Source organism: Helicoverpa armigera, chromosome 29 (assembly GCF_030705265.1).
Source record: "Helicoverpa armigera isolate CAAS_96S chromosome 29, ASM3070526v1, whole genome shotgun sequence".
Taxonomy (NCBI): domain Eukaryota; kingdom Metazoa; phylum Arthropoda; class Insecta; order Lepidoptera; family Noctuidae; genus Helicoverpa; species Helicoverpa armigera.
The window spans coordinates 4050402-4077446 of NC_087148.1; the positions used below are offsets into that span (position 1 = coordinate 4050402).

At 37.9% G+C, this 27045-nt stretch overlaps 2 protein-coding genes across 2 annotated transcripts in view; one reads left to right on the top strand and one right to left on the bottom strand.

The window, feature by feature from the left end:
• Nucleotides 1-84: 84 nt before the first annotated feature.
• On the top strand, nt 85-22222 carry Patr-1 (Protein associated with topo II related - 1). Its single transcript, XM_064042556.1, has 17 exons — nt 85-246; nt 4060-4141; nt 4945-5049; nt 5766-5872; nt 6241-6342; nt 6793-7557; nt 7918-8342; nt 9300-9447; nt 10377-10467; nt 11072-11202; nt 13523-13639; nt 14107-14229; nt 14714-14869; nt 15412-15555; nt 16913-17055; nt 17720-17822; nt 18436-22222. Exons 1-17 carry the CDS (start codon nt 208-210, stop codon nt 18736-18738), a joined length of 3084 nt encoding a protein of 1027 aa, XP_063898626.1. The 5' UTR covers nt 85-207; the 3' UTR covers nt 18739-22222.
• Nucleotides 22223-23791: 1569 nt separating this feature from the next.
• The window catches only part of LOC110383305 (dynein axonemal intermediate chain 7 homolog), a 30114-nt gene continuing 26860 nt past the window's right edge, over nt 23792-27045 (bottom strand). The window contains exons 20-25 of the mRNA XM_064042755.1: nt 26558-26633; nt 26054-26207; nt 25428-25576; nt 25035-25104; nt 24835-24936; nt 23792-24332 (exon numbers count right to left, since the gene is read on the bottom strand). Of these exons, the coding sequence (XP_063898825.1) occupies nt 24195-24332; nt 24835-24936; nt 25035-25104; nt 25428-25576; nt 26054-26207; nt 26558-26633 (689 nt within the window). The 3' untranslated portion in view covers nt 23792-24194. The remainder of the gene's footprint in view (nt 24333-24834; nt 24937-25034; nt 25105-25427; nt 25577-26053; nt 26208-26557; nt 26634-27045) is intronic.

Below are 27045 nucleotides of genomic sequence, written 5' to 3' on the forward strand. Positions count from 1 at the left end.
TATCTATGAATAATAATGTCCCTGCTAGTAAGTAAAATGAGAATATCAGCAAAATACTCACTGCACTACGTTCGATACGGTCACCACACTACTTTTAGTACCAGTTAGTTACCTCACTAGCCAAAATGTCATGGCCGCCTTCGCCTTTGCGACATATGTACCGTGACAAGTCATGTCATTTGTGTCCATGATATATGAAAAATTCCAATGGCAGATTCTTTCTTCGGGTTCGATACTTCGTTATCGGTAAGTCTAAACAGTATTCTACCGAAAGAGACGATTTATTTCATATATAATAACCCTAAAACTGTGTGGTTTGGGACTGCCAGCACGCCACTTCTAATGCTGCATTTCACTATACAATCAAGTATTCCCACTTTCTACCTTATATTTACGTGTTATACATCAGTTTAGGGCATTAACATCTTTAAAACTGTCCAACACGGCACGATAAACAACTAACGCGTCGTATTGTTGCCTATACATATTATAATTATGTATTTTCAAATTCTACTTGTCACTTGTTTGTTTCGGCTAACAAATTCGAGAAAAACACGTAATAGTCTAGATTAAAGCCATAAAGTACGCCTCAGCACGTCTGTGCATGTAAAGCGCGCCAAAATTCGTGCACTCAACTTGATAAAACATTATGAAATCTGTTTTCTGTGGGCTGTATATTTTTATGTGTCTGACTCACAGTTGTTTTGAATACGTACTTATAGTTTTGTGTATCGCATTTTATGCTTGTGTACTTAGTTTTCGTGATATAATCGTGTTGGTAGTTGCATTTGCACCCCACATATGGAAAGTGGTTTAATTGCTGATGTATGTCCATATGTGTTGACTGATGTCAGATGACAACAATATATATAGCTGTTTTAAAGTAAATACAGTGATAAGGTGAAGTTAACTTTGTATGTAAGAACTTTGAACTGATACAATAATGTGCATTGTTTCATGCAGTTACTTAGAAGTACTCAAAGGGTACTTAATTTAACCACTTATGTACATAGCAAGTGTGAGACAGAAGTCCTACTAATACATATGTATGTTTGCTCCTCTTTCATGCAAAAATTACTCCATAGATTTTGATTTAAATAGGCAGTAATATAGCTTATTTAGCAGAAAAACATACAGGCTACTTTTTGTGAAACAACAGGCGAAAGACACATTTTTCTAAAGCTGTCTTATTACTAAGCACAATCTTGTACACATAACTTTATGGAATGAGACGGGAAGGTAAAGACTATAGTAGAAGCTAGTTTAATAAAATAGTACTTAGGTAAAGCTGATTTCTAATGAAATCTCTTCCAGCAGTTAGTAGAAAAGTGTGCATAGATTAAGTCAGACATAAAAGTTCTGTTTAAAAATATTTCTGTCACAGGTATTTATGTAAATATGTAACAAGTATACCTATTGAAGTATGTATTTCTAAAATCGGATAATACCTACCAAAAATCCATATAATCTTATTGGTTTGTTTGTCTGGCTAACCTCCCAAAACACCTAGATTGAGTTTGACTTTTCTTAAATAGGTGATTTAAGAAGAGAAAGGGATTCAAATTTATTATTTTCTACTTTAGTTTTCTGAATTCAATATCTAACTAGAAAGTTCTGTTTTAACTTAACTTACCTATTAAAAAAAAATCTAAGTAGAAAATACATATTTTGGATTATCTTACAAGACAACATGTCTTATGAAAACACAATAATTTTTATAGCTGTTTCCCATGGTTACACCCACATCTTGGGTACCTTCTGCCCGTGCCTGGACAAAATATAGTCTTATGTTACTTGTGAATTATGTAGCTTACCAAAAGTGATAGAATTTCTCATAATTTTCAGACCGGAAGCTGATCCTAAAATAGTTGGGAAAAAGGCTGACTTTATTACAGTCAGGTCAATGACAATAAAAGTTTTGATGCTCTCCAACATACGTTTAGGATTCCAGTAGCATTGTTTTAACAATCTGACAACTTTTGTTTGCAATAAACCTTATTGCGAGATTCTTCCAAAATTATTCGCGCCCATTTGTTTTCCAACAAAAAATGTGTACCTGTTGGTCGGCTCAAGCCTTAGCCTTAACCTTGAGATTTATGCAATCTTCGTTACTGTTTCACAAGATACATTTGTGTACACTGCACATTGGTGGCATCACGCCTTTACCCTTTATGCAGTTAATATGTGACATAAATGCAGTATTTCTGATATCTGGGTCGCTATAGCATTGATATTCTACCATGGAGAACAAAATGACTAGCGGAGGTGCCATAACGCAATATCTCCTAAGAAACTAGTGCGCCAAAAAGTAAGGCTGACACCAGTCTAACCAAGGGGTATTGGGTTGCCCGGGTAATTGGGTTGAAGAGGTCAGATAGGGCAGTCGCTCCTTGTAAAGCACTGGTTACGGTTACAGTTACAGCCTTTTTTTTTTATCGTCCCAATGCCGGGCTCAGGCCTCCTCTCACACGGGAAGGAGGAGGTAAAGCACTGGTACTCAGCCACATCCGGTTAGACTGGAAGCCGGCACCAACATAGTTGGGAAAAGGCTCGGGAGATGAAAGTAGCGCGCCAAAATGCGAGTGTTCGGGGGGCGAGGAACGTCATCACCCTAAAGGTGTCTACACACCAAAGCCGCTGATGCCGGCGGCACAGCCCGGCGGCCCAACCCGCCGGACGTACTTTGTACAATCATGCCGCATGATTGTGTGGCTTTGGTGTGTAGACACCTTTATACACCTTATTTCGACCCCATCTCTTTTTGTTATACCAAAAATCGGTGACAGATGTCTCAAAGAACCCGCACACCTCGTTAGTTCACTCGTAACGTCATACTCACTCACCGTTCTTATTTGACCTAGCCTAGAAGAAGGGCTGGGGACTTTGTTCCACCACTTCTTCTTTCCAGCCAAAACACACGGAAGTGGTGAAGGGCGGGCGTTTTGGGGGCTGTCTTTTGTAGATTGGACGTTCAAAAAATGCTGATTTTCAGCCTTCTTTGAATAAATGACTTTTGATTTTGAAGGCGCCTGACCTACCTGCATTATGGTATCTCCTCTCGTCTTTTCTTACTCCATGTATTTGACGGACATAACGTGACAAAGGCTGGCCTTATTCGTTCCATCTTTGTATAGCAAGAAAATATCTGTTACAGCCTTTTTTATCGTCCCACTGCTGGGCTGCGGCCTCCTCTCACACGGAGAAGGATTGAGCGTTAATCACCATGCTTGCTCAATGCGGGTTGGTGATTTCAGACTATATAGTCCAGGTTTCCTCAAGATGTTTTCCTTCACCTTTTTATCAGCTATTGGTGTCCAAGATATACTTAGAAAGAAACAGAATGTCACTGTTGTTTATTTGTAGCCGACTTTCATAATTGTAGCACTAATTAATGATGACGTAACTATAATTCTGATTCATTCGACAGTTTTAAGGAGAAAATAACTTTTTGTTTGATAAAATAATAAGTGCAAATAATATGTGTAGATTCGCGCTTTACTTTCGTCATCAGCTGTTTTCTGAGGAATCTTAGTCACCCACATAGCTAAAAATATGATTAGGTTTTGCTCAGTGTTCTACCTATTTTCATACCAACTTCAAATTGATGAGTTCAGCCATTTTTATCGTGAAAGTATGACTGATAGACTGACTCACTTTTGAATGAGTGTCGTTAAAAACCGCAAGAAATGGCCCATCAACACATTATTTAAACAACATATAGAAGTTTTAAAAATAAAGCTAAGAAAACTAATAATTAAAAAGCAAAAAAAAAAAACAGCCTATTTACACATCATTTGAACGACATCAATAAGTATTTACTATAAAACTGAGAATTAATAAAAAGCGAAATACGTATGACATATTCATTTAAAGACCTATGCTATGAATAAAAGACCTATACCTATATCTGCCGCACTATATTAATACATCTGCACCAATGTATATTTGCAAAATAAAATTCTATTCTATTACTGTCCCACTACAGGCCACATAGAAACCTCTTCTCACACAGAAAAAAAGGTATAATCCCCAATAACATTGCAAACCTTCTTGTTTCAGAACTTAAATGATGACGAAGGTGGTGGCGAACCCTCAGAGGACGAGTACGACGCTCTCAACGATGAGACCTTTGGCCAAGGTTGTGAGTATTTCTGTTTAGCTGGTGCACTGGGAACCGCTTAACACCTGCTTTCTATTAACCAGCTTTGAGTTCATCATCATCAGAGACTTAAGTTTTAACCGGCGGCGGAAAGGAGGTTGTGGCTAAGTAACAGTTACATGGATAGACCATAGGGATGGGTGACCGCTGACTTAATACCTGCTTTTATTACCCAGTTTTCATATTTAACCATCATCGGAAAGGAGAAGGTTGTGGTTAAGTAACAGCCGCAAGGATCGATCCATCATAAAGTTAAGGGATGGGTGAACGCTTGAATTAAGACCTGCTTTTATTAACCAGCTTTGAATTTTTTAACCATCATCGGAAAAGGAGGAGTTTGTAGCTAAGTAACAGTTGCACGAATAGATAGACCATAAGGTTAAGCATGGAAAGGTTACTTTTATTACCCAACCACACACATCCACATCCACCATCATATAAATTAATTAATACATACTAACATCATGCTTGAATTACTAATACATAACTTGGTTTTTGGGCTTCTTAACATTTCCTAAAGTGATAATCATCATCACCCCACCATTGTTCATAATAATGTTTATTTATTTAATTAATTCAAGAAAGATTTACTTATTTATTTAAAAGTAACTAGGTATCACAGAAAAAAACATTTCCTTAATGATACTGGAATTGCTCACGCTAAACACTTTGGCGTAGGCTTCGACAGTAAGCTGGAAATTAAAAAATGAAAAGGGTTTTTGACCTTAATACACTTGAGGCCAAAATGTTCAGGTCACAATAATAAAGTGTTGCTTACTCCTTAGCTGACGAGTTCGACTGGGAGGTGGAGCACGAGCAGCTCGCCGAACAGCTGGAGAGCAGCCGCAGACACAACAGCGGGATCGACGACCTCGCTAACACACAGCTGGGTGAGTACCAGTATATAAAGTGTTGCTATTACTCCTTACCAGTATATTATGTACTAAGTACACAGTGTTTTTCGAATTGTTTCCTGAGGGAATTTCATTCTCATTTCTGGATAAAGGTAGCTTTCAGGATCGATGATCTAACACCCAGCTGGGTGAGTAGGTATAGTTATCGGCACGAATCCTGAGCTCTGACCTACATCTGCGCAGAAGGGATTTATTAGCAAAGAACCAATTCCGAGTGACTTATATGGCTTATATGGCTGTACCCCATGTGGTTCCACCTGTTTCCCAAGGGAATTCGTTCTCATACCCAGATTGATGAGCTCGCTAACACAAAATCTTTAGAAAAGCTGTTCTCCTCGTCCTGGGGGATATAAAACATAGCCTATGTTGCTTGAGGATAGTCTAGCTAGCCAACAGTGAAATAATATTTCAAATTGTTGCACTACTCGAGCTTAGCACAAACAAACTTTTCAGCTTGGTATAAAACTGACTGTTCCCCACGGTTCTTGATGAGACTACTTCGCGCAGCAGGATAAAAAGTAGCCTGTGCCCTTTCTCGGGCTCTAGAATATCCATGTCTTGCTTAATGCTGATCTGGACCTATTTAGCACCCACATAATTTATTTTTGTATACTTTCCTTTTTTTTGTGTTGTATCCATAAATATTATATCTTACTTCTTTTTTATTAATGAATGTATTTGTGTTGTTACAGAGGCGTCGTTATCACAGCTAGTCTTGGACGAGACGGATGCACCACACTCGAGGTCTTTCTCCTCAAATGTGTGGAGGCATGACCCCATCTTTCCAAGTGCTCCCACAGTAAGTACCTACAATATATATTTTTATGTATGTACTTTTTTTATTTTTATTACTATAAAATTAATTAGAGCTGGATTTGAGAGTTATTTGACAAAGTTCAAGCAAGGTATACCAGAATCTCTAACCTGATGTAAATTAGTACCAGTGGGCCACATGGATCGACTGCCTATCTGACCTCCTCCACACAGTTGCAACCGGATACCCCTTGCCAGTTGTCACTTTCTGACTTTTGACTACCCGTAATAACTGCAAAACATGTTTTACTGATAGTCGGGACCCACAAATGTATCGTGTCCCGGGCTGCCACGAGTTCCTCCATAAGAGGCCAGAATAAAAATAATAAAATTCCATAATATCTTGTATTACAGCCGGTGCAAGGATTGAAGAATGTGTGCACGGTGGAAGAACTGGAACGCCAGCTGCGGCAGAAGCAGGTGCCGCAGCCCAATTTCAACCAGAACTACTTTCAGGTATGTTCCCATCCAAGGTTTAGGACCAGGTCCGGGACATACAAGAAGGCACATAGATAAATGAAAAATAGAGGCAAGAAGAAAGAAGGCACATAGATAAAAAGTAGACAATATGTTATTCTGATGTGTACAGTATATTGCTGAAAAGTTGCATCAAAATCTATCCAGTAGTTTTGGCGTAATGAACATCCTTGATATTTTTTGCATTAACTATTGTTAACTTCCGACAGCGATTTTTCCCGCTTCTTGAGGGAACTACTTCATGATCTCTTATAAAAAACAGTCTATAATATACTGATGTATGTACAAGCTACATAACCGTCAAGTTTCATCATATATTGTTGATCATTTATATTCCTTTACACCAGAAAATGTATTATTAATTCAGAATTCATGTCTCTTTGTAGCAAAAGCAATATTTTTTATTGTTTGTTTTTCTGTTTTCCACAGCCAAGATTTCCACCAGTCATACTACAAAGACCTCCGGGTCTTCAAGCCCCCGTCCCCTTACCATTTGCACCCCAACAATCAATGTCCCACAACATGAACCAACCGCTAACCAAGCTCATGAACCAAATGGGACAAAACAACCAACTACTACCGAACCACGTCAACCAAATGGGCCAAAACGTAACACAGTTCATGAACAACCAAATTGGTAACCAGTTTCAAAACAACCCTATAGGCCCAGGGAGTAATATGATGAACCAACTCACGCAAAATATGAGTGTTCACCAAATGGGACAAAACAACCAGATGATGGGACAGAATGTTAACCAAATGGGACAGAATTTGAATATGAGTCAAAGTATGGGTCAGATGGGACAGAGTATGAACCAAATGGGACAAAACGTCAACCAAATGGGACAGAACATGGGACAAAATGTCAATCAGATGTCTCAGAATATGAGTCAGATGGGACAGAACGTCAACCAGATGGGACAAAACATGCAGTCGATGGGACAAAATCTTAACCAGATGAACAACCATATGGGTAGCAACCAGATGGGTCAGAACCCGAACCAGATGGGTCAGAATCCTAACCAGATGGGTCAGAATGTTAACCAGATGATGCAGAATGGTAACCAGTTTCCTGGAATGAGTCAGTTTCAGCATATGATGGGTCAACCTAGGATGATGGGCCCTCCTCCCGGAATTAATATGCAGAGGCCAAATTTTAATTCCAATATGGGCCAGTATAATCCTAATTTTCGTGTAAGTATATACCTTTTGATAAATAATTTTAGTTGAGTGCCTTATCAAATGTTGAGTGAGTATATTTGTACCTAATTTCACTTAAATCAGTTGATCAGTTTTGATGTAAAAGCTGGACTGACTGACAAACAGAAATAGTTATTTTCTCATAAATATTAGTAAGGATTAAAAATGGTTTAATTACCAAGTCAAGCCAAGTGTTTTTTAGTATAGTACCTATGTATCGTAGTTTGATCTCAGTATTTTGATTCGTACTTATTTAAAAGCTATATAATCTTGTCAGATAGGACCTTAAAATAACTATTTTTTAACCGACTTTATCAATGTAGGTAAACTAATTAAATATTCTTTAATTTTCAGCCCTCAATGCCATCAAAACCCGAGCAACCACTAAACCAACCGAACATGATGATCAACCAACCAATGCTGATAAAAAACCAGCCGCAACCAATTAACAACATCAAACACTCACCCAGCAACCAAATGAACCATATGAACCAAATCAACCAATCACCACAGAGTAAAAATACTCCGAAACCGGTTCCGAAAGACCAAAAAGTCCAAAAAAGTCGAGTGTACAATAATTCTAAGCAAACACAGAATTTGACTTCGCAAAATTTGGTTCAATTGATACAAAATACACATCCGATGTTGCAATTTAATAATAGTTTTCATAACGCTAATCATCATCCGATGTTGAATAATAGGAATAATGTATTTACTAACAGCCAGTTTAGCCATCCTATGTTTAATAATCAGAGGGTGAATGGTACTTTTAATAATAGGTGAGTTGTATTTTTTACTTATTTATTTCTTAGTAAGTTTTTTTAGCCGAAGAACCGATAACCGTTGGGGTAAACGAGTTCTAGAGTGGAGACCACGCTTCGGCAAACGTAGTGTAGGACGTCCTCAGGCACGGTGGAGTGATGACTTGCGCAAGACGGCTGGCAGGAGCTGGATGCGAGAAGCCGAAAATCGAGCTCAGTGGCGTGCACTTGGAGAGGCCTATGTCCAGCAGTGGACTGCGATAGGCTGATGATGAAGTCTTGCTTCTAGTATGGGTTTTACCCGCGTCCTGTGAGACATACCTACATAGTGTATTCGGATAAAAAGTAGCCTATAGCCTTTCTCGATAAATGGGCTATCTAATACAGGAAGAATTTTGCAAATTGGACCAGTGGTTCCTGAGATTAGCTAGCTAGATCCCTGCGGTTCTACCCGCTTCCGAAGGAACCGGATAGCTAATCTCAGGAAAATGAAAGAATATTTCAAATTGGTTCAGTAGTAAATAAACACATTTTTCCCGAATCCGGATGTAGCCTATGACACCCGGGGATAAAGAAACTGAAAGAATATTTCAAACCGGTTCAGTAGTAAATAAACACATTTTTCCCGAATCCGGATGTAGCCTATGACACCCGGGGATAAAGAAACTGAAAGAATATTTCAAACCGGTTCAGTAGTAAATAAACACATTTTTTTCTTCTTTATAATATCAGTTCGAGACTTAGATAACTAGCTTCCACCAGCGGTTTAACCCGTGTCCCGGGGGAACTTCTTACCGCATACAGATAAAAATTTGCCTGTATATTATTCTGATAATTCCTTATGTACCAAGTTTCATCAAAATTGATCTAAATCCAGGACTTTTTGCGTGAACGGAACGGAACATCCGTCCATACATACAAAGTTTCCCATTTATAATAATAAGTACTATAATTAATCAATTTATTCACTTTCAGGCATTCAATAAACGGCGATGACGCAAGCGGAAGTGACACGGACGAATATGCAGGTCTTATGACGGCCAGAGAGAAGCAATGGCTTATAAACATACAGATGTTACAGCTGAATACTGGGACTCCTTATATACATGATTTTTACTATACGGTGAGTGGATTTTAGTTAGCTGTCAGCCATGGTACTGATGTTTTCGGTCAACCACCAGCAGTCCTTATTGACATTATTACAAATTGTTACAAAAAATACATGTAAGGGTGGGCCACCTAATAAAGAGGCAATGAATGATATTTTCAAAGGACTTAGATTTACCGTAAAAAATAGATTTTCAGTTCTTCCCAGAACAAATTATGTGAGTTTTGAAAGCTGTGATTCTAATCAAGTTACATGTTACGATGAACTAGGATTTTTTCGGTTTATTTATTTATTTATTCTGGCAAACCAACAACATATTTACAAAACAAGTATAGTTGCTTAGTTTCACCCGGATTCCGAGGGTAACTTCGTTCTGTACCAGACAAAATATAGCCTAGATGTTACTCGGCTTAGTTTCATCCCAACAGTTTAGTAGTTTCGGAGACCTTACAATAAAAAAAACACATACAAAAATTATTCCCGTCCATTACATTAGTAGAGAGTCGTGGTGGCCTAGTGGGTAAAGGACCAACCTCAAGTATGAGGGCGCGGGGTCGATCCCAGGTCAGGCAAGTACCAATGCAACTTTTCTAAGTTTGTATGTACTTTCTAAGTATATCTTAGACACCATTGACTGTGTTTCGGATGGCACGTTAAACTGTAGGTCCCGGCTGTCAGTGAACATCCTTGGCAGTCGTTACGGGTAGTCAGAAGCCAGAAAGTCTGACACCAGTCTAACCAAGGGGTATCGGGTTGCCCGGGTTACTGGGTTGAGGAGGTCAGATAGGCAGTCGCTTCTTGTAAAGCACTGGTACTCAGCTGAATCCGGTTAGACTGGAAGCCGACCCCAACGTGATTGGGAAAAGGCTCGGAGGATGATGAGGATGATGACATTAGTACAGATAAGTTTTACATTATTAAAATTTTATTTTTTTAATTTACAGGTGTTCTTAGAGCGACAAGCGAGCAAAGAGAAGGAAGGCGTCAAAGAGGCGCATAAGGCGAACCAACAGAATCATCCATTCTACAGCGGAGGTATGTTCTATTGTATTGTAACTGTCTGTTTCTCGCGGTTTCACCCAAGTTTCGAGGATATTATTTCTTGTATCCATGGTAATATATAGCCTACGGGCTGTTCCCCGCCCTTTTACCCATGTCTCGGAAGTAGAATTTGCTGCAATCGAGTGAAAAGTAGCTTATGTAAATGTTAATTTTCGGACTCGAAACTATTTGTGTGCCACATGTCATTTAAAATTGACAGTGATAGCAGCTTGATGTATCAGATTTGATATCCGATGTGCGGGAACTATTAATTATTTACTTACTACTTACTTCACTTCTTCGTTTAATCAATGAATAAATATGATAATAAAGTTTAAATTAATTAATTAATCATCCTTCCCTGTGTGAGTAGGCCTGTGCCCAGCAGTGGGACGATAAAAAGGCTGTAACATAACAACAATTAATCACCTGACAGGCCTTAGTGTCAGAGTTCTCTCAAATCCTGACGGCATCTGACGTGTGTATGTAACAACGACTGCTACTGAGTAGCATTCGGGGACGCCTTCATGTGCCCTCCCAGACACGAGGGATTAAGGGACAAAGAAGATTATAAAAGACTTATTTTTATTGTTTTCAGGAGTAAAACAAGAATCCCACACCCACAGAGAACGTCACAACTCGAACAGACACAACTCGACCAGCGAGGACAGCGCCACTCCCCGGACATACGTGCCCACGCAGTTCGAGAACTCGCTCGGCAAGTTACAGGTAATATAGCTAACTGTGTATGTTACTGTGTATGTAACTCCAGACACAACTCGACCAGACACAACTCGACCAGCGAGGACAGCGCCACTCCCCGGACATACGTGCCCACGCAGTTCGAGAACTCGCTCGGCAAGTTACAGGTAATATAGCTAACTGTGTATGTTACTGTGTATGTAACTCCAGACACAACTCGACCAGACACAACTCGACCAGCGAGGACAGCGCCACTCCCCGGACATACGTGCCCACGCAGTTCGAGAACTCGCTCGGCAAGTTACAGGTAATATAGCTAACTGTGTATGTTACTGTGTATGTAACTCCAGACACAACTCGACCAGACACAACTCGACCAGCGAGGACAGCGCCACTCCCCGGACATACGTGCCCACGCAGTTCGAGAACTCGCTCGGCAAGTTACAGGTAATATAGCTAACTGTGTATGTTACTGTGTATGTAACTCCAGACACAACTCGACCAGACACAACTCGACCAGCGAGGACAGCGCCACTCCCGGACATACGTGCCCACGCAGTTCGAGAACTCGCTCGGCAAGTTACAGGTAATATAGCTAACTGTGTATGTTACTGTGTATGTAACTCCAGACACAACTCGACCAGACACAACTCGACCAGCGAGGACAGCGCCACTCCCCGGACATACGTGCCCACGCAGTTCGAGAACTCGCTCGGCAAGTTACAGGTAATATAGCTAACTGTGTATGTTACTGTGTATGTAACTCCAGACACAACTCGACCAGACACAACTCGACCAGCGAGGACAGCGCCACTCCCCGGACATACGTGCCCACGCAGTTCGAGAACTCGCTCGGCAAGTTACAGGTAATATAGCTAACTGTGTATGTTACTGTGTATGTAACTCCAGACACAACTCGACCAGACACAACTCGACCAGCGAGGACAGCGCCACTCCCCGGACATACGTGCCCACGCAGTTCGAGAACTCGCTCGGCAAGTTACAGGTAATATAGCTAACTGTGTATGTTACTGTGTATGTAACTCCAGACACAACTCGACCAGCGAGGACAGCGCCACTCCCCGGACATACGTGCCCACGCAGTTCGAGAACTCGCTCGGCAAGTTACAGGTAATATAGCTAACTGTGTATGTTACTGTGTATGTAACTCCAGACACAACTCGACCAGACACAACTCGACCAGCGAGGACAGCGCCACTCCCCGGACATACGTGCCCACGCAGTTCGAGAACTCGCTCGGCAAGTTACAGGTAATATAGCTAACTGTGTATGTTACTGTGTATGTAACTCCAGACACAACTCGACCAGACACAACTCGACCAGCGAGGACAGCGCCACTCCCCGGACATACGTGCCCACGCAGTTCGAGAACTCGCTCGGCAAGTTACAGGTAATATAGCTAACTGTGTATGTTACTGTGTATGTAACTCCAGACACAACTCGACCAGACACAACTCGACCAGCGAGGACAGCGCCACTCCCCGGACATACGTGCCCACGCAGTTCGAGAACTCGCTCGGCAAGTTACAGGTAATATAGCTAACTGTGTATGTTACTGTGTATGTAACTCCAGACACAACTCGACCAGCGAGGACAGCGCCACTCCCCGGACATACGTGCCCACGCAGTTCGAGAACTCGCTCGGCAAGTTACAGGTAATATAGCTAACTGTGTATGTTACTGTGTATGTAACTCCAGACACAACTCGACCAGACACAACTCGACCAGCGAGGACAGCGCCGCTCCCCGGACATATAAATAATGCCTAGGCTTTTTCCCAACTATGTTAGGGTTGGCTGTCAGTCTAACCATATACAGTTTTAAGTACCAGTGTTTTACAGGGAGCGACTGTTTATCTGATCTCCTCAACCCAGTTACCTGAGCAACCCGATGTAAGACTGGTGTTAGTCTTACTGGCTTTTGACTACCCGTAACAACTGTCAAGAATGTTAAATGACAGATGGGATCCACCAGTTTATCGTGCTGCTTCAGGCAAAAAAGGCCCTTATGCAACCACGGGTGCCAATTATTTCTAGCAATTTGGCATACATAGATTTAATTTGAATTGATTTAAAAATAAATCAGAATTTTTTGACTAAATAACACCCGTTTGCCCGTGGCTTCGCTCCCGTCAACTGACTTCTCTACTTTACCCTATTTTTTTTTCATAAGAACCTTCTCCTGACAATAACAAACACAACAAAAAAAGAATTTGCCAATTGGTCCAGGCGTTGTTGAGTTATGCGCTTACCAACACATTTTGCGATTCATGTTTATATTATAGATCAATATATTTATCACTACTAATCTAAAATATTTGTTTCAGTGCGGCAGCGTGACGGCGCCGCGTAAGATCATCGACGTTGAAGTGGTGGGCGGCGACTCCGCGCCGTCCCGCATGTCGCGAGCGTCCAGCGTCGCTAGCACTACGCATCCTACTGAGGTGAGAACATTAACAACATCATTATCATAATCGTCAGTATCATCATGAACATTTTTTGTGGGGTTCCGAACCTAAAAGGAAAAAGGGACCCAATTACTAAGAGCATCCGCCCGATGCAGACTAAATGGTTGGCCGACAGTAGGCCCGATGAAATGGATTTTTTAAAAAGAAAACAGTTGAAGAAAACAAACATGACTTTTTGGTATTTTTGTAGATAGAACTACCGTGAATCGCGGATTTCAATAACCGAACCATTCGTTGTTTTTCGATGAGACATTGACATTTGACATAATTTATAGGAAGCTGTCAAGGTTCAACCTCCAATCGCAAAACAACGAATGGCTCGGTTATTGAAATTCGAATTAATAGCTTCCCGTTTGCCTTTGGGTATGGAACTCTAAAATACTTATTATGCTGGCCTATACTAACTTTTCACGTAAACTAATAAGTATTATATTTATCCACAGGTACCCCGAGAAATGAAGAGAACAAAACAACTCCTGCTTGACATAGAAGCGCTATACCTCATACTGCTGCGGCTTGAAGAACTCAACGATCCGCTCGCGATATCCAACGCGCTTATACTTAAGGTACGTTATATTTTGAAGTATTTCTGAAGTAACATGTACAAACTTTTGAACAGTATCTATCAGACGATTTACCGGATTTAAAAAAAGGATCTTTTCAAACGAGTGCATGGAATAGTTACCACGGGACGCGGATGAAACCGCCAATCAAATTAATATAGTAAAGGGGAAATATTGTTTGTACCCCAAAGACTCCGAAACTACTGAACCGAAACGAAAAATTGACTGTTGGAAGGTTTTAAGGCCTCCAGCCAGAGGTCTATCCCCGAATAACTTAGGCTTTATTTATATCCAGGTATAGATAGAATTTCCCCAGGGTTGCCGTTAAACCCGCTAGAAAACACTCTGGTATCTTATATATCATTTAACATATGTTGCTTTTTATCCATATTCATGTCACAAAAAAAGTTCCCATTGCACAGTTATTAACCACTAGCGGAATGTAGTATTTTTTACATCTAACTAAAAACTTATTTACTTGTTCCAGGAAAGAGAAGAAAAACAGAAACAGTTGGAGGCGGCACAAAAAGAGGCGGAGAGTGAACAGCAAGAGGTCTCCAACTTATTCCTCAAGAATATCGAGTCGGTGCAGCGGAGGCCGAAGCAGGACAGCCCTAAGAGCGAGAGCATTGATAAAAGACAGGTATGTTACAAAGCTATATTATGTAGAGGGGTGTACGTAGATAGATAAATATATTTTTCAGCACAGACAATACAAAAAAGACACAAGATGTAGGTATTATAATGCCAACATTAAATATATTCTGCAACAAAAAATAAATAAAAGGGTATGAATGTATGTGTTTCTAAAATGTCATTAGCTACGGTAAAAAATCGATCATCTGCCTAGCATTTGGCAATCCTGTTATCCGGGAAGCCCGAAATCCCTTTTGTAAGACTGGTTCCCAGACATTTGCGTTCAAGCTTCTGAATTAAACGTGTCTTCCGAAATACACAACTCGAAGATCAAAGACCTACCTCACCAAGTATTGTCACCAGTAATTGTACAGCTGTATGAATCTTTCAATTTTTATGTACAATCAACCAATGTGATGTGTTTTGTCTAAAAATTGTTTGTAACTCCAAAAACAACAAAAACCAACTCCTTTGGAGTACATACCGACCGAATTTCGACCTTATTGTTATTAATTATATTATTTATTAACTAATTATATTTCCACTTAGGTGGTGAACCTCGCAGTGAACCAGAAACCGGTTCCCACCAAGAATCTCCTGGACGAAGACAAGGATGACCTCATAAACAAGATGTTTGCGGGTCTACTGCACAGTGACCGGGTGCAACAGATGCTCACTGTTAGAAAGGGACGGGTGAGTTGAAAGCATAACCATTCTTTTTGTAAAGTTGGGTAAAACAAGACCATGATGGGCTCATAAACAAGATGTTTGCCGGTCTACTGCACAGTGACCGGGTGCAACAGATGCTCACTGTTAGGAAGGGACGGGTAAGTTAATAGCATAACCATTCTTTTTGTAAAGTTGGCTAAATATGTATAAAAGAACTTTGAAACAAGATGTTTGCCGGTTTACTGCACAGTGACCGGGTGCAACAGATGCTTACTGTTAGAAAGGGACGGGTGAGTTAATAGCATAACCATTCTTTTTGTAAAGTTGGGTAAAACAAGACATCATCACCTCCAAGCATTTTCCTAACTATGTTGGAGTCGGCTTCCAGTCTAAACGACTGCAACTGAGTACCAGTGCTTTACAAGAAGCGACTGCCTATTTGACCTCCTCAACCCAGTTACCCGGGCAACCCGATACCCCTTGGTACTGCTTCGTTGGTCTAGCTGCAGCAAGTGCGGCTGCTGAGCACGAGGTCTCGGATACATTGATACACCCATACATAAGAGAGCATGTTGCAATTGGTCCTGCTTGTGATCTCTCTCCGGTGGTGTCGGATTGTCGTCCCATCGCGCCATGAGAGTGAAGGAATAGTGAGTGCACCGCAGTCCAAGCAAATGCTCGTGTACTATAATGTGTCCTGCGCAGCTGACTAATCTCCTTTATGAAAACAGCCGCCGTGATCGAAATCCGCCGTGGACGCCATTATAGTTTAACGTGCCATCCGAAACACAGTCATTGGTGTCTGAGATATACTTAGAAAGTACAAACAAACTTAGAAAAGTTGCATTGGTACTTGCCTGGACCTGGAATCAAAACCCACACACTCATACTTGAGAGGTTGGTTCTTTACCCACTAGGCCACCACAACTTTTATATTAGTAAATGATTTAATGTATGATTACGTATTAGTATATGACTTTTACGCCGGCACTCAGAGACATTTAATGATTACTTAAGTCACTCCGAAGTGACAGATAACCTACAGATACCGAACTGACAGATAACAGCTTAAGTAACCATTCAATGTCTCAGTGTGTCTATAACGGGCTGCGGGTTGTTCGAATGAGATACCGCGGCCCTGGTACATACGCGGCCTATGACGGAACACGACGGTTTTTAGTCAGTAAGAGTCTGACACTCCCTCACCGCTGCTAACCCACAGCGGGAGCGGTCACTTGATGATTTTTGACGTCGGAAAAAAAAAGAAAAAAAAAAGTGTGTCTATAACTGTTACAATATTTATGTATTGTATTTTCTATGTGCCTCAAATGGCCTGTAAATAAATACAAATAAAATATAACCCTATTATATGTTCTTACAGACGTTAATAACTCGTTTCGTATCCCGAGTACCGGCGACACACGGGCGGCTGCGCTGGCTGTGGGCGCGGGTGCTGCGTGCCCTGCCTCACGCGGCGCGGCGCGACGACACCGCCTGCGTGTCGCTCGCCAAGCATTATACTGAGTGAGTATTATTATACATAGATAAAAAAACATTTTGTACCGTGCAAAACCATTTTTTTTACAATACGCATGATGACAGGGTTAAAAATGGTGATTCTAAATTACTCCGCATTTTAGATTTGCCAAAAATATGATGAGGACACGGATTTTTTATTTTAACAAAACATTAACCATTTACCAGAAACTCTTGTAAACGTCTGTTGAACACTTATCTAAAAAAATGACAGATTATGCCGTTGAAATAAAGTCCGTCTTGCAGACACACTTTTTTTAGACAAGTGTTCAACAGATGTTTAAGTTTTTGTAGTAAGGCTGTAAATATTTAATAAGATATAACACAACAAAAATTGAGTGGGGGCTCGTGACATCAAGTCTGTGTGAAAGTTCTCAGAAGTGACGTAAACCAAAATTCAATCGTGTTATATCTTCGTTGTTATTTGTTTGTGAGAGAAAATAATAAAAATACGTGTCTATTATTTAAAGGTTGTATCTAAAAGACTGTCTTACTACATTTTTTCCTTCGCCATGCCTATTAAAGTACTCGTTATTCAAAAGTGTAACTTGGAAAACTATTGGTTTCATGATTTCACAAATCAATCAAGAAAGCTTAGTTCATTTTTAGAATTTACTCCTATCGCATCAGTCTAATAACTCTTATTGAACAGTTACATACAAACGACATCTGGCTGGGCGCCGATACTGGAGTCGTGCGGTCTGCTGTCGGAAGCCTTCGACCCCGCCAGGACGCCCTATGCGCTTACTACAGCTGTAAGTTTTTATTTATGCCCTAGAAAATTACTTTGTTATGAATAAAGACTTATATTTTAGTGGTCAGATACATTTTGTAAGTTTGTGGATGTTAGAACAGTAAATTGCATTTTCTTCAATTAACTTACTTTTTCCCATATTTGATTGTCATACTTTCTGCCTTGTTCCGGTAAAACTTTGTTCCAGTTCTCTAGAATCATAATATTCATTTAATGACCTATGTATTTTGCAGACGGCAGATTTAAAATCTAAATTCGGTTGTAAGAACAATGATTTGCAGACCAGTCTTTAATAGCTACTTATTTATACTATATTTTTAAAAGTTTATGTACTCACAAACAACAGCACATCAACCCACCTCAATCTGTCAAATGTTTTCACTAGATTTTCAACCTTATCGCAATAGTGGAAGGTTGATGTTCGATTGGTAACATTTTACAGATTTGGATAGCTTGACGTGCCGTCTGTACAATGGCGAGAGTAAACCAGATATTGTGTTCTCTTACAGCAAACCTTAGAATGAAAGAGAGATTTGATAGAGTAGAATATACCTCTGCATAATTTCATAATAATTGTTAGAATTAAATCTTAATTTTACGTTATTTCCTTCCAGTTCACCCTAAGCTGCGTGTGCGCACTAATAGACAAAGCATCGATGTTAGTCAACACTCCCGAAGCGACTTCCAACGAACGGCAATGGTCGAAATTCCTCAAAACACTCGCTCGAGCCCTCAAAAACACGACTTTAACAGTCGCAAGACCCGTAAAACCTATGTCCGCAACAAAACTAACTTATCATATGAAACAACTGGACTCTAGGACCACTATAGAAATATTGCAAAGGGGAAAAACAGCAGAGTTCGCGGACTTAACGAAAACAGAAGTTGCTGAACAACTGATCAAATACTTGTGTTGATATTTACCTTGGAATAAGTTTTCCAGATAATCGATTAGTTTAGGTATCGAGTTGGTATCGAGTCAATCGATACTAGAGGATAGTGACAAGAGAAAAAAATGCGTTCGATACAAGATATTTTTGATGAAACGTTGAAATTTTCAACTGGGATATGATAATATGAAGTTTGTCGCTTCAGTTTTTTTTTATTTTATTTAAATAGTTCATTCATTATAAATAAAATCAGTTTGTCGCCGACTTCAGTGTAAATATATCAATATAACACAGTTATTATTTAAAAGTGTTTTTATTGTAGTTTTTTTAAATGACAGATAGAATATTTCTTTGAAAAAAGAAAATGCATTCGTAACTTAATAATTCTTGTTGAAAAACAACGGTTTTTACTTCGCGTAAATTCAAATTTTAAGCAGTATATCAACGCTGAATGTTAAGCTTTCCTTACAAATAAATATTTTAATACATTTACTGGATAATAATGTCAAAAATTTTCCATTTTAAGATGTAATATTTTTCATATATTACCCATCTTTATATAACCACTCAATGGACTTCCAAGTTTTAATTTTTTATTTGCCTTCAAATAACAATAAGCAAAGGTGCAGCTAAGACTATTTTCAGAAATTACAAAGTACGCAGTTTTGCAATACTGCACAAAGGAAAATAATTTCCATACTATTTGATCAATAACAAATTATTTGTTTTTATTTTACATATGGTAGGTCTGCTTATCCCATCAAAAAAGCCTTGATTTCTTAGTTTATGAAATTCACTATTTTAAAAACAATTTTTTTTAAACTATCGGGCCACTATCGGTCGACTGTTTGTGTCAGTGTGGGTAGGTTTAAACTACAAATAATTGTGAATATTCAGTTTTGTAAATTTTAATTTTTAACATTAAATACATTACCAAGAATTAATATATTAACGTGGTATTTGAAAGAAATTAGATAATTAATATTTGCTGCCCATGCGAAATAAATTAGTATAATTACAAAAAAACGCATCAAGTGTTGTAAAATTGATTAATATTTTCCTAGTAGTTTTTAACGGTAATAACCACTGCCCGAAAATATATGGTAGTTTTAAAATAATATTGCAAAAAGTATTGATGTTAAAATGTTACAAAAAAGTAATTCTTTTAGCTTTTTCACGAGATTAGGACGTTTTCCGAAATTAAAAAATCTTTTATTTTAACTTTAAAAAATAAACAACATTTTTGGTAAGAAATTACCAATGACAGGCTTTTCAATTTAGGCTGACAGGTAATTAGTGACACATACTTGAACATGTGACTCTACTCATGATTAAAAACAATTTTCCCAAAGAAAACTTTATTTTTTAATTACAGTAACTTAAAAGCTGTTTCTAACTTTGAACCTCGCCGGAATTTTCAGACAGTTTTTTTGCTATTGTAATTAAACTAATTATTATCTAGTGGGAAAGTTGTTTGGTCACTAATATATTTAGTATACATACATATATTCAGCGTTTGTAATTTATATACCTAAAGTCGATTTTTCAATTCAACTTTTAAATATTTATTTAGTCAAGTCCGTAACTATTATCGAAATTGGCGAATAATTTGTTCTGTTAGGATTTGGAAATCAATCTATCGAAAATGTACTAAAAATTCTTCTATTCGAAAATTTTATTATGTCGAAATCACTTGGGGTCATTCTGGACCCCTTAAAGCTTCATACACACGTGTTTATGGTACTTTAAACCCCAAGACGGGTTATATTATCTATGACAACGGTATTGCCAACTTATAATCGCAATTTTTTACTAAAAAAACTTAAAATCTCAAAAAAATGAGCACTTGTCTAATACGCAATAATTGTGTAGATACTATTATATATAAAAAAAATATGTTTGTAAAAATTCACTTCGGTAACTCAACGTAAACACATTTTATCATTTAAATCATTTATTCCTGTAAATATTAAGTAATAAAAAAAGTTTTATTCTTTTTTAGATTTAGTAGCTTTTAATTTTAAACTTGAAAAAAAATATCATGCTTTTATTTAATATATAAAAGGGCTTATCCATTGAATTTAGAAACTATGGAACTCATATGTTTTAGAATCCATAAAAATTCGTGGAGTATAGTTATTGTTAATAATTAATTATTATTAATAAGAGAAAGGTGATTCTAAAACTGAAGTTTTTTCATTTAAAAAACTATGTAGTATCAATGTGATAAGAATTAGGGTTCAATATCTTTTTTAAATGGGTTTTTAACCAGGCAATGTAAGGGTGAGGGGTCGATTAACTGTTAATTTTATTTAATTTGAACCCAATTTATTTCACATTATAATTGTTTTTCCAATGTCAAGCATTTATTACAACTTGACCATATTTTGAAGTATATAATTCCATAATTCGTTTTTTTTACTCTAAATACCATAGGTTTTTAAATAGAAAAGTTTTCATGTTTTAGAATGCACCTTTTTTCATGAACTTAGGCCGAATGGCAAAGGGTGAAGCGAGAAACGTCACATATATTTTTATTTTACAAAAATCGTGGATCCTACTGTCTTTGGTAAAATCTGAGAACTGACTTTTGATTCGATATAATTCTTTAAAATGATCGTCAAAATTGAGTCCTATTTCTTCTACTCAAACGGTCGATAAATGTATTTTTTTTTCGTGTGTGATTAGTGATGTGAAAAAGTCCGTTCTCAGAACGCAAAATCACATTTTAATATTTGTTTTAAATTTAATGTGACTTTGATGGTAGTTTTATATGTTTAACGGTATATTTTCTTTGTAGAAGTGGCCTGGATGTAGTTTTAAGGCTAAATATTTGCCGCGTAATATGTTAAATGTAAAATGTTGTTCTAAAGTTAATTCCTGGCCTCATATCTACATGCCAGGCCACATTAGCGGGGTAACTTATATTTTTTGGCCCAAAATCTAGACTCATTAAATATTTTTTCTCAAAAATCGAGTCTTATAGCAAATGCAATCAATTAACTTTGTACTTTTGTGTGCGCTCTTTTAATACCTATATTATTAACTAATATAAAACTTAATATATTGGCTGTTTTGACTATGTCGATAGGTATATTTTTTAATCAAAATCGACAGCTTTATTTATGAAATACGTATGAACGACTAAATGTCGATAAATGTAATCGACTCATTTTTATTTTGGCGATTGAAGCAACGATCCTGACTATCGATAAAATTTGTCGATATCGACAAACACGCACGCAAAAGTGAGGCGCAATAATATAAAGATATAGATTATTATATAAATTTGTATATACCATACTGCCAATAAATAAAATAAAATATGAAAATAAAAAAATCGTGAAAATTGTTAAAAAAAAGGAAATTTGTTTTTTTTTTTTTGTAAAGTAAATAGTTTTTCATGATTTGGTAGGCAAAGGTCGCGTTGTATTCTTTTTTTACTATTAGTAGTTTTTAGTTATTTTTTATCCGATAAAATAAAAATAGTATAAATTGTTTATAGAAACAATGTGTGTTTTATTTCCCTTTACACGATAACTTCAAAAACAGCATCATCACTACAAACTCAAAAACTACTGCTCGGATTTTCATAATAAAGTGGTGGTTATACACCATACTGGTTATACACCATACTGGTTATACACCATATGATGGAGTTTCAAAAACATTGCCAAACACAGCAAAGATAGAGTTACGACAGATTATAAGGAACTTGCGTTTCTTACATTTGCATTTCCATACCTATACTTTTTTGCTTTTGCTTTGCTGTCCTATAGTTAACCTATTACGTGAAATACTTCCGACGCGGGGGGTATATAATAAAACAAGATTTGATTCTAATAAACTGATTCTTTAATAACATTTTGTATAATTAATTGCAAGTTTACAATTTTAGTTGATCACAATAATTATTTATTTACTACATAATTTACCTACCTATAGGTAGGTCTATATTATGTAGTCTCGGCTTAATCGAAGTACAGCATATCAACCTACCTCAGTCTGTCAAAGGAGATGGCCAAATTTTCATAGAAAAAAAACCCAGAATCGACAGCAATGAAATGGTTACCAATAGGTTCTTTATGATAGACCTTTGATGGTGCCAAAAAATCCAGACTGAAATCCATGGGGTATAGGAGCTATTTCATATTATCGCAAAAATAGGTTATGTTGAATATATGTTGATTTTAAAGATTATTAACATCAAGGGACATCAAAAAGCAAAGCAAACTAACATTATACAAGCCACTTGTAATAACCCCATAGTTTCAGAGTTGGCCTGGTGATTAAAAGGTCTTGTATTTAACCACTCCCGATACGATTAAGCACCGACCTTACCTACTTGGAGAGGTTTCGCAGTTACATGCAACCTTCACAACTGGCTATGAAATGTTTTTGGAGAAATTGTCTTTGAAAATCGCGCCATGTGACATTGTCAAATATAACAAATGACTTAGCAATGTAAAATGGTCCAATCACGAGTCTGCATTCAACTTCTAACGAACATCAAACAGTAAAAGTAAACTTTTTGTGAACTAAAATCTTGATCGAAAAAACGTTATAAAAAGAGAACCCCATGGTTTTTAGATGATTTGAAATACTTTTTAAAATCCACAAATTATACTGAATCCAATCATATATATGAAGTTCCTGTCGACTCTGGGTGTTTTTTTGGCCATCTCCTTTCTTCAATAGATTTTCAACCTTATCACAATAGTGGTAGGTTAATGTTCGATTGGTTAATTTGACAGATTGGACTAGCTTGATGTACGAAAATGATTTCTCAATGGGGCACTGTTATTTGTCGAAGCCCAGAAAGTTTGACAACCAATATAACCAAGTGGTTGTCTAGGTAACTATATTGTGAAGATCAGATAAGTAGACGCTCGCATGTAAAGCACTGGTACTCAGCTGCATCCAGTTAGACTGGAAGCCGACCCCAACCCCAACATAGTTGGGAAAAGGCTTGGAAGATGATGGCAACAACGTCTGTCATTATTATAAAATTTTGGAATTATTTAAGAAAACTTTTTTTGTTGTGATTTTTATAACTTTGGCTTCTGTCCTTAATGGACTGTCAAAATGCAGTTCCTATTTTGGGTAACTACAGACCATAGTCAGTAACTTCTATGTTCAAGACATTGATATACAAAAACCCAAGATGCACGGTCTCGAATAAAAGCTACGCTCGAAAGTGTCCCCGAACACGAATTCTGTCTTTTTCTATAAGGTACAAGCATACGTTATTGCAAGTTCAACTTTACGCGAATTGCTTAAAGTCGTTATTACAACGCACTGTAGTTAAAGCAATAACATTTTACGACCGAAGTGGTCGGCTAGGACATAGGAAATGAGCGCAAAATTTTGAATGTTGCGCTCATTTGGTGAGGACGTTTTTGAGACGTTGAGTGTGCATCTTGGGTTTTTTGTATGTCAATAGTTAAAGACAATATTTCAAAATGGCGCCCTCTCCAATCAAATTACGAGTAACTACACGGCTTAATTTCTTGCAACATCTCGAAGACTGTTTCTACTAGTTTATATTTCATGTTGAATGTCATTCTTCGAGCATCCACGGATCCGTAGAGCATGTTAAATGTGAAGAGTCCCGGGAAAAACTGGAAAAGAAGATAAGAAAAGTTTTTAGAAAGAAAAAACTACTTCTATAATGTCTAATCTATGTGTCTCTGAGTGAGATCTAATGACTTCTATTTATGAGTCTGACAAATACTATGCTGAAAACCGCATCAAAATCGGTCTAGGCAAACGAGACAATCGCGCACGCATTTGCGTAGATACAAATATGCATAGGTACTTTATAGCTCAAATTCAGGACCTGCTGTTTTTCTATTTGGTTAAAAATAAATAGTTTTATCTACTTTAACTAGACTTTAATGTCAAAACTACTTACATTAAATGAAAGGTACCAAATAGGGCCATTTTCATAGACTACATAAACGTCTCTTTTTCGAAAAACTACTGTTAACTTTAAAAATTGAACGTAAAATTTCATAGTAAACAGTAGTTTTAAAAAAACAGACGTTTATGTTGTTTGTATACTTGGGCCTGTCAGAAGGTAAAGATGATGATCATGATGGATGATGAAGAAGCTAAACTCACCGGCAACCCTACTTGGGGTTCAAAATTGAATTCAGGAGACAATTCGTTGCATTGCAGAACTGTAGCCCGTTCGGGGCTCACTGTCATAAGCTGGAGTTTGTTCTGCAAAAATCACACAAATATAAAAGGTATGCAAGGAGAAAACATGAAAATATAGACATAGACAGCTAGCGAAACATTGTAACAATAATGGAAATTACCGATCTCTTCTTATCGACGTTTTCCCTCGCCTGAAGGACTATAGTGCGGTAACCTGCACCTTGATTCCATCTGCAAAATGATCACTTATTGACTAACTGTTTATCTCAGTTTTACCTGCGTCCCAGGAGAACTCACTTCGTGGGTTTAAAAAAAACATAATTTCAATTTCATACACAAAGCAGGCCTAAGTCTGGAAGTTGTCGGTGTTACACCCCCGTGCCTGGGAGGGCACGTGTCGCCGGCGTCCCCGAATGCTACTCAGTAGCAGTCGTTGTTACATACCCACGTCAGAGGCCGTCAGGCGGATTTGAGAAAACTCTGACATTAGGGCTTGTTAGGTGATTAATTAAACCTGCAGCTCACTCGATAATAAGAAGACTGGAAGTCCTTACCGGCTAGACTGGAAGTTGTATGCCCTAGAGAGGAAGGACATGGCGTGGTAGGTGTGCCTTTCCATAACCCACTCCTTAGGAGTCGAGCCTTCCACGTGGTTATGAGCGTCGAAGTCCGGGAAGAAGTCGCAGGATGCATCACGCATGAGCTGCAGATAAATATTTATAATTACTAGGTACATAGTATAAAACAAGTCACTTTTCTGTCTCTATATCCCGATGTCCCTTTGTACGCCTAAATCTTCGAAACTACGCAACCGATTTTCATGCCGATTTTTTATCAGATAGAGTGTATCAAGAGGAAGGTTTATGTGTATAATACGTGCATGATATAGTAGAGAAATACTAATAACACTCATCTAAAAATCATTATTTTTTGTCACAAAGGGGAAATATATAATTTCTTGTAAGTATTCGATAGGTACGTAATCGAAGTCCAGAACATAAAAATGCATTAGCACGTTGTGATTTAAAGATATACCGCTATATGTAAGTAGTAAAAAAGCATTTTTTTTTAATGAAATTTGATGTATTTTTTGGGGACAGCAAAATTTCTGGTAATTTAAAAACTAAAGCATCATATAGTTTATGTTCTGGACTGCGATTATTCTCGTGGTTTTACATACCTTAACCATAGCTTTAACACTATAAGGTTTGTTGAAGTGTTCTGACAAGGCCGTGGTGGACGCGTTGGCGATAGACTTGAGTTTCACGAAGTTGCTGACGCAGAGCCAGGTGACGGTCACACAGAGACCTGTCACTGTTATCAGGACTCCTCGTCTGGAGAAATGCAAAATGGAAGATAAAGTAATTTTAATGTAAAACTATCTGTTGGTTCACTCACGTCTTGGGAGAACTATTTCCCGCAATAATTTCAAGATAAGCCAATTAGCCATCAGCACACTCTAGAGTTATAAAATATTAGTAAATACACATAGTTATATATGTGAGGCTTCCTAAAGAATCCCTCTACCTTTGTTATAATAAAAACTGCTCGAAAATCTGTTGAATGGTTTTTATGTCTATCGCGAAAATGTCAACCAACTGCTCTGTAGGTTAAAAGCGCTAATAGACACGATAACTAGGTAGCTACTAAAATAAAATTGTAAAAAGTAATTGTTATTTCTTACCCATCCGGATCTGGTTTTAAGTCCCAGCCTTGATACGGTAGATTGCTGTACCTCAAAGTTGCAATACCAATTGGCCCTGGAATTTAAACTCGCATATTAGAACCAGCAATTTCTACATTTTTAACTCGAATGAAAACGTTCGTGAACAAGATGCACTGATTTATTACGATTGGCGATATAAGTCTTTGGATGGGAAACAACTTACCGTACTTAACTACATGGGTATATTTATGTATAGAATATTAGAATAGGTAATAAGCAATAAAATAAAAGAAATATAAAATCGTTTTATGTATGTGTGTTCTTTCTGCTTCAATACATATAACCATCATCTTGTCAAGACGAGTTTTATCTCTTATTCAGTCATTTGAACACCTTTGGCAGTCGTTACGAAGCCAGAAAAAAGTCTGACAACCAATCTTACCAAAAGGTATTGGGTTGCTCAGGTAACCGGGTTGATAAGGTTAGATAGGCAGTCGCTCGCACAC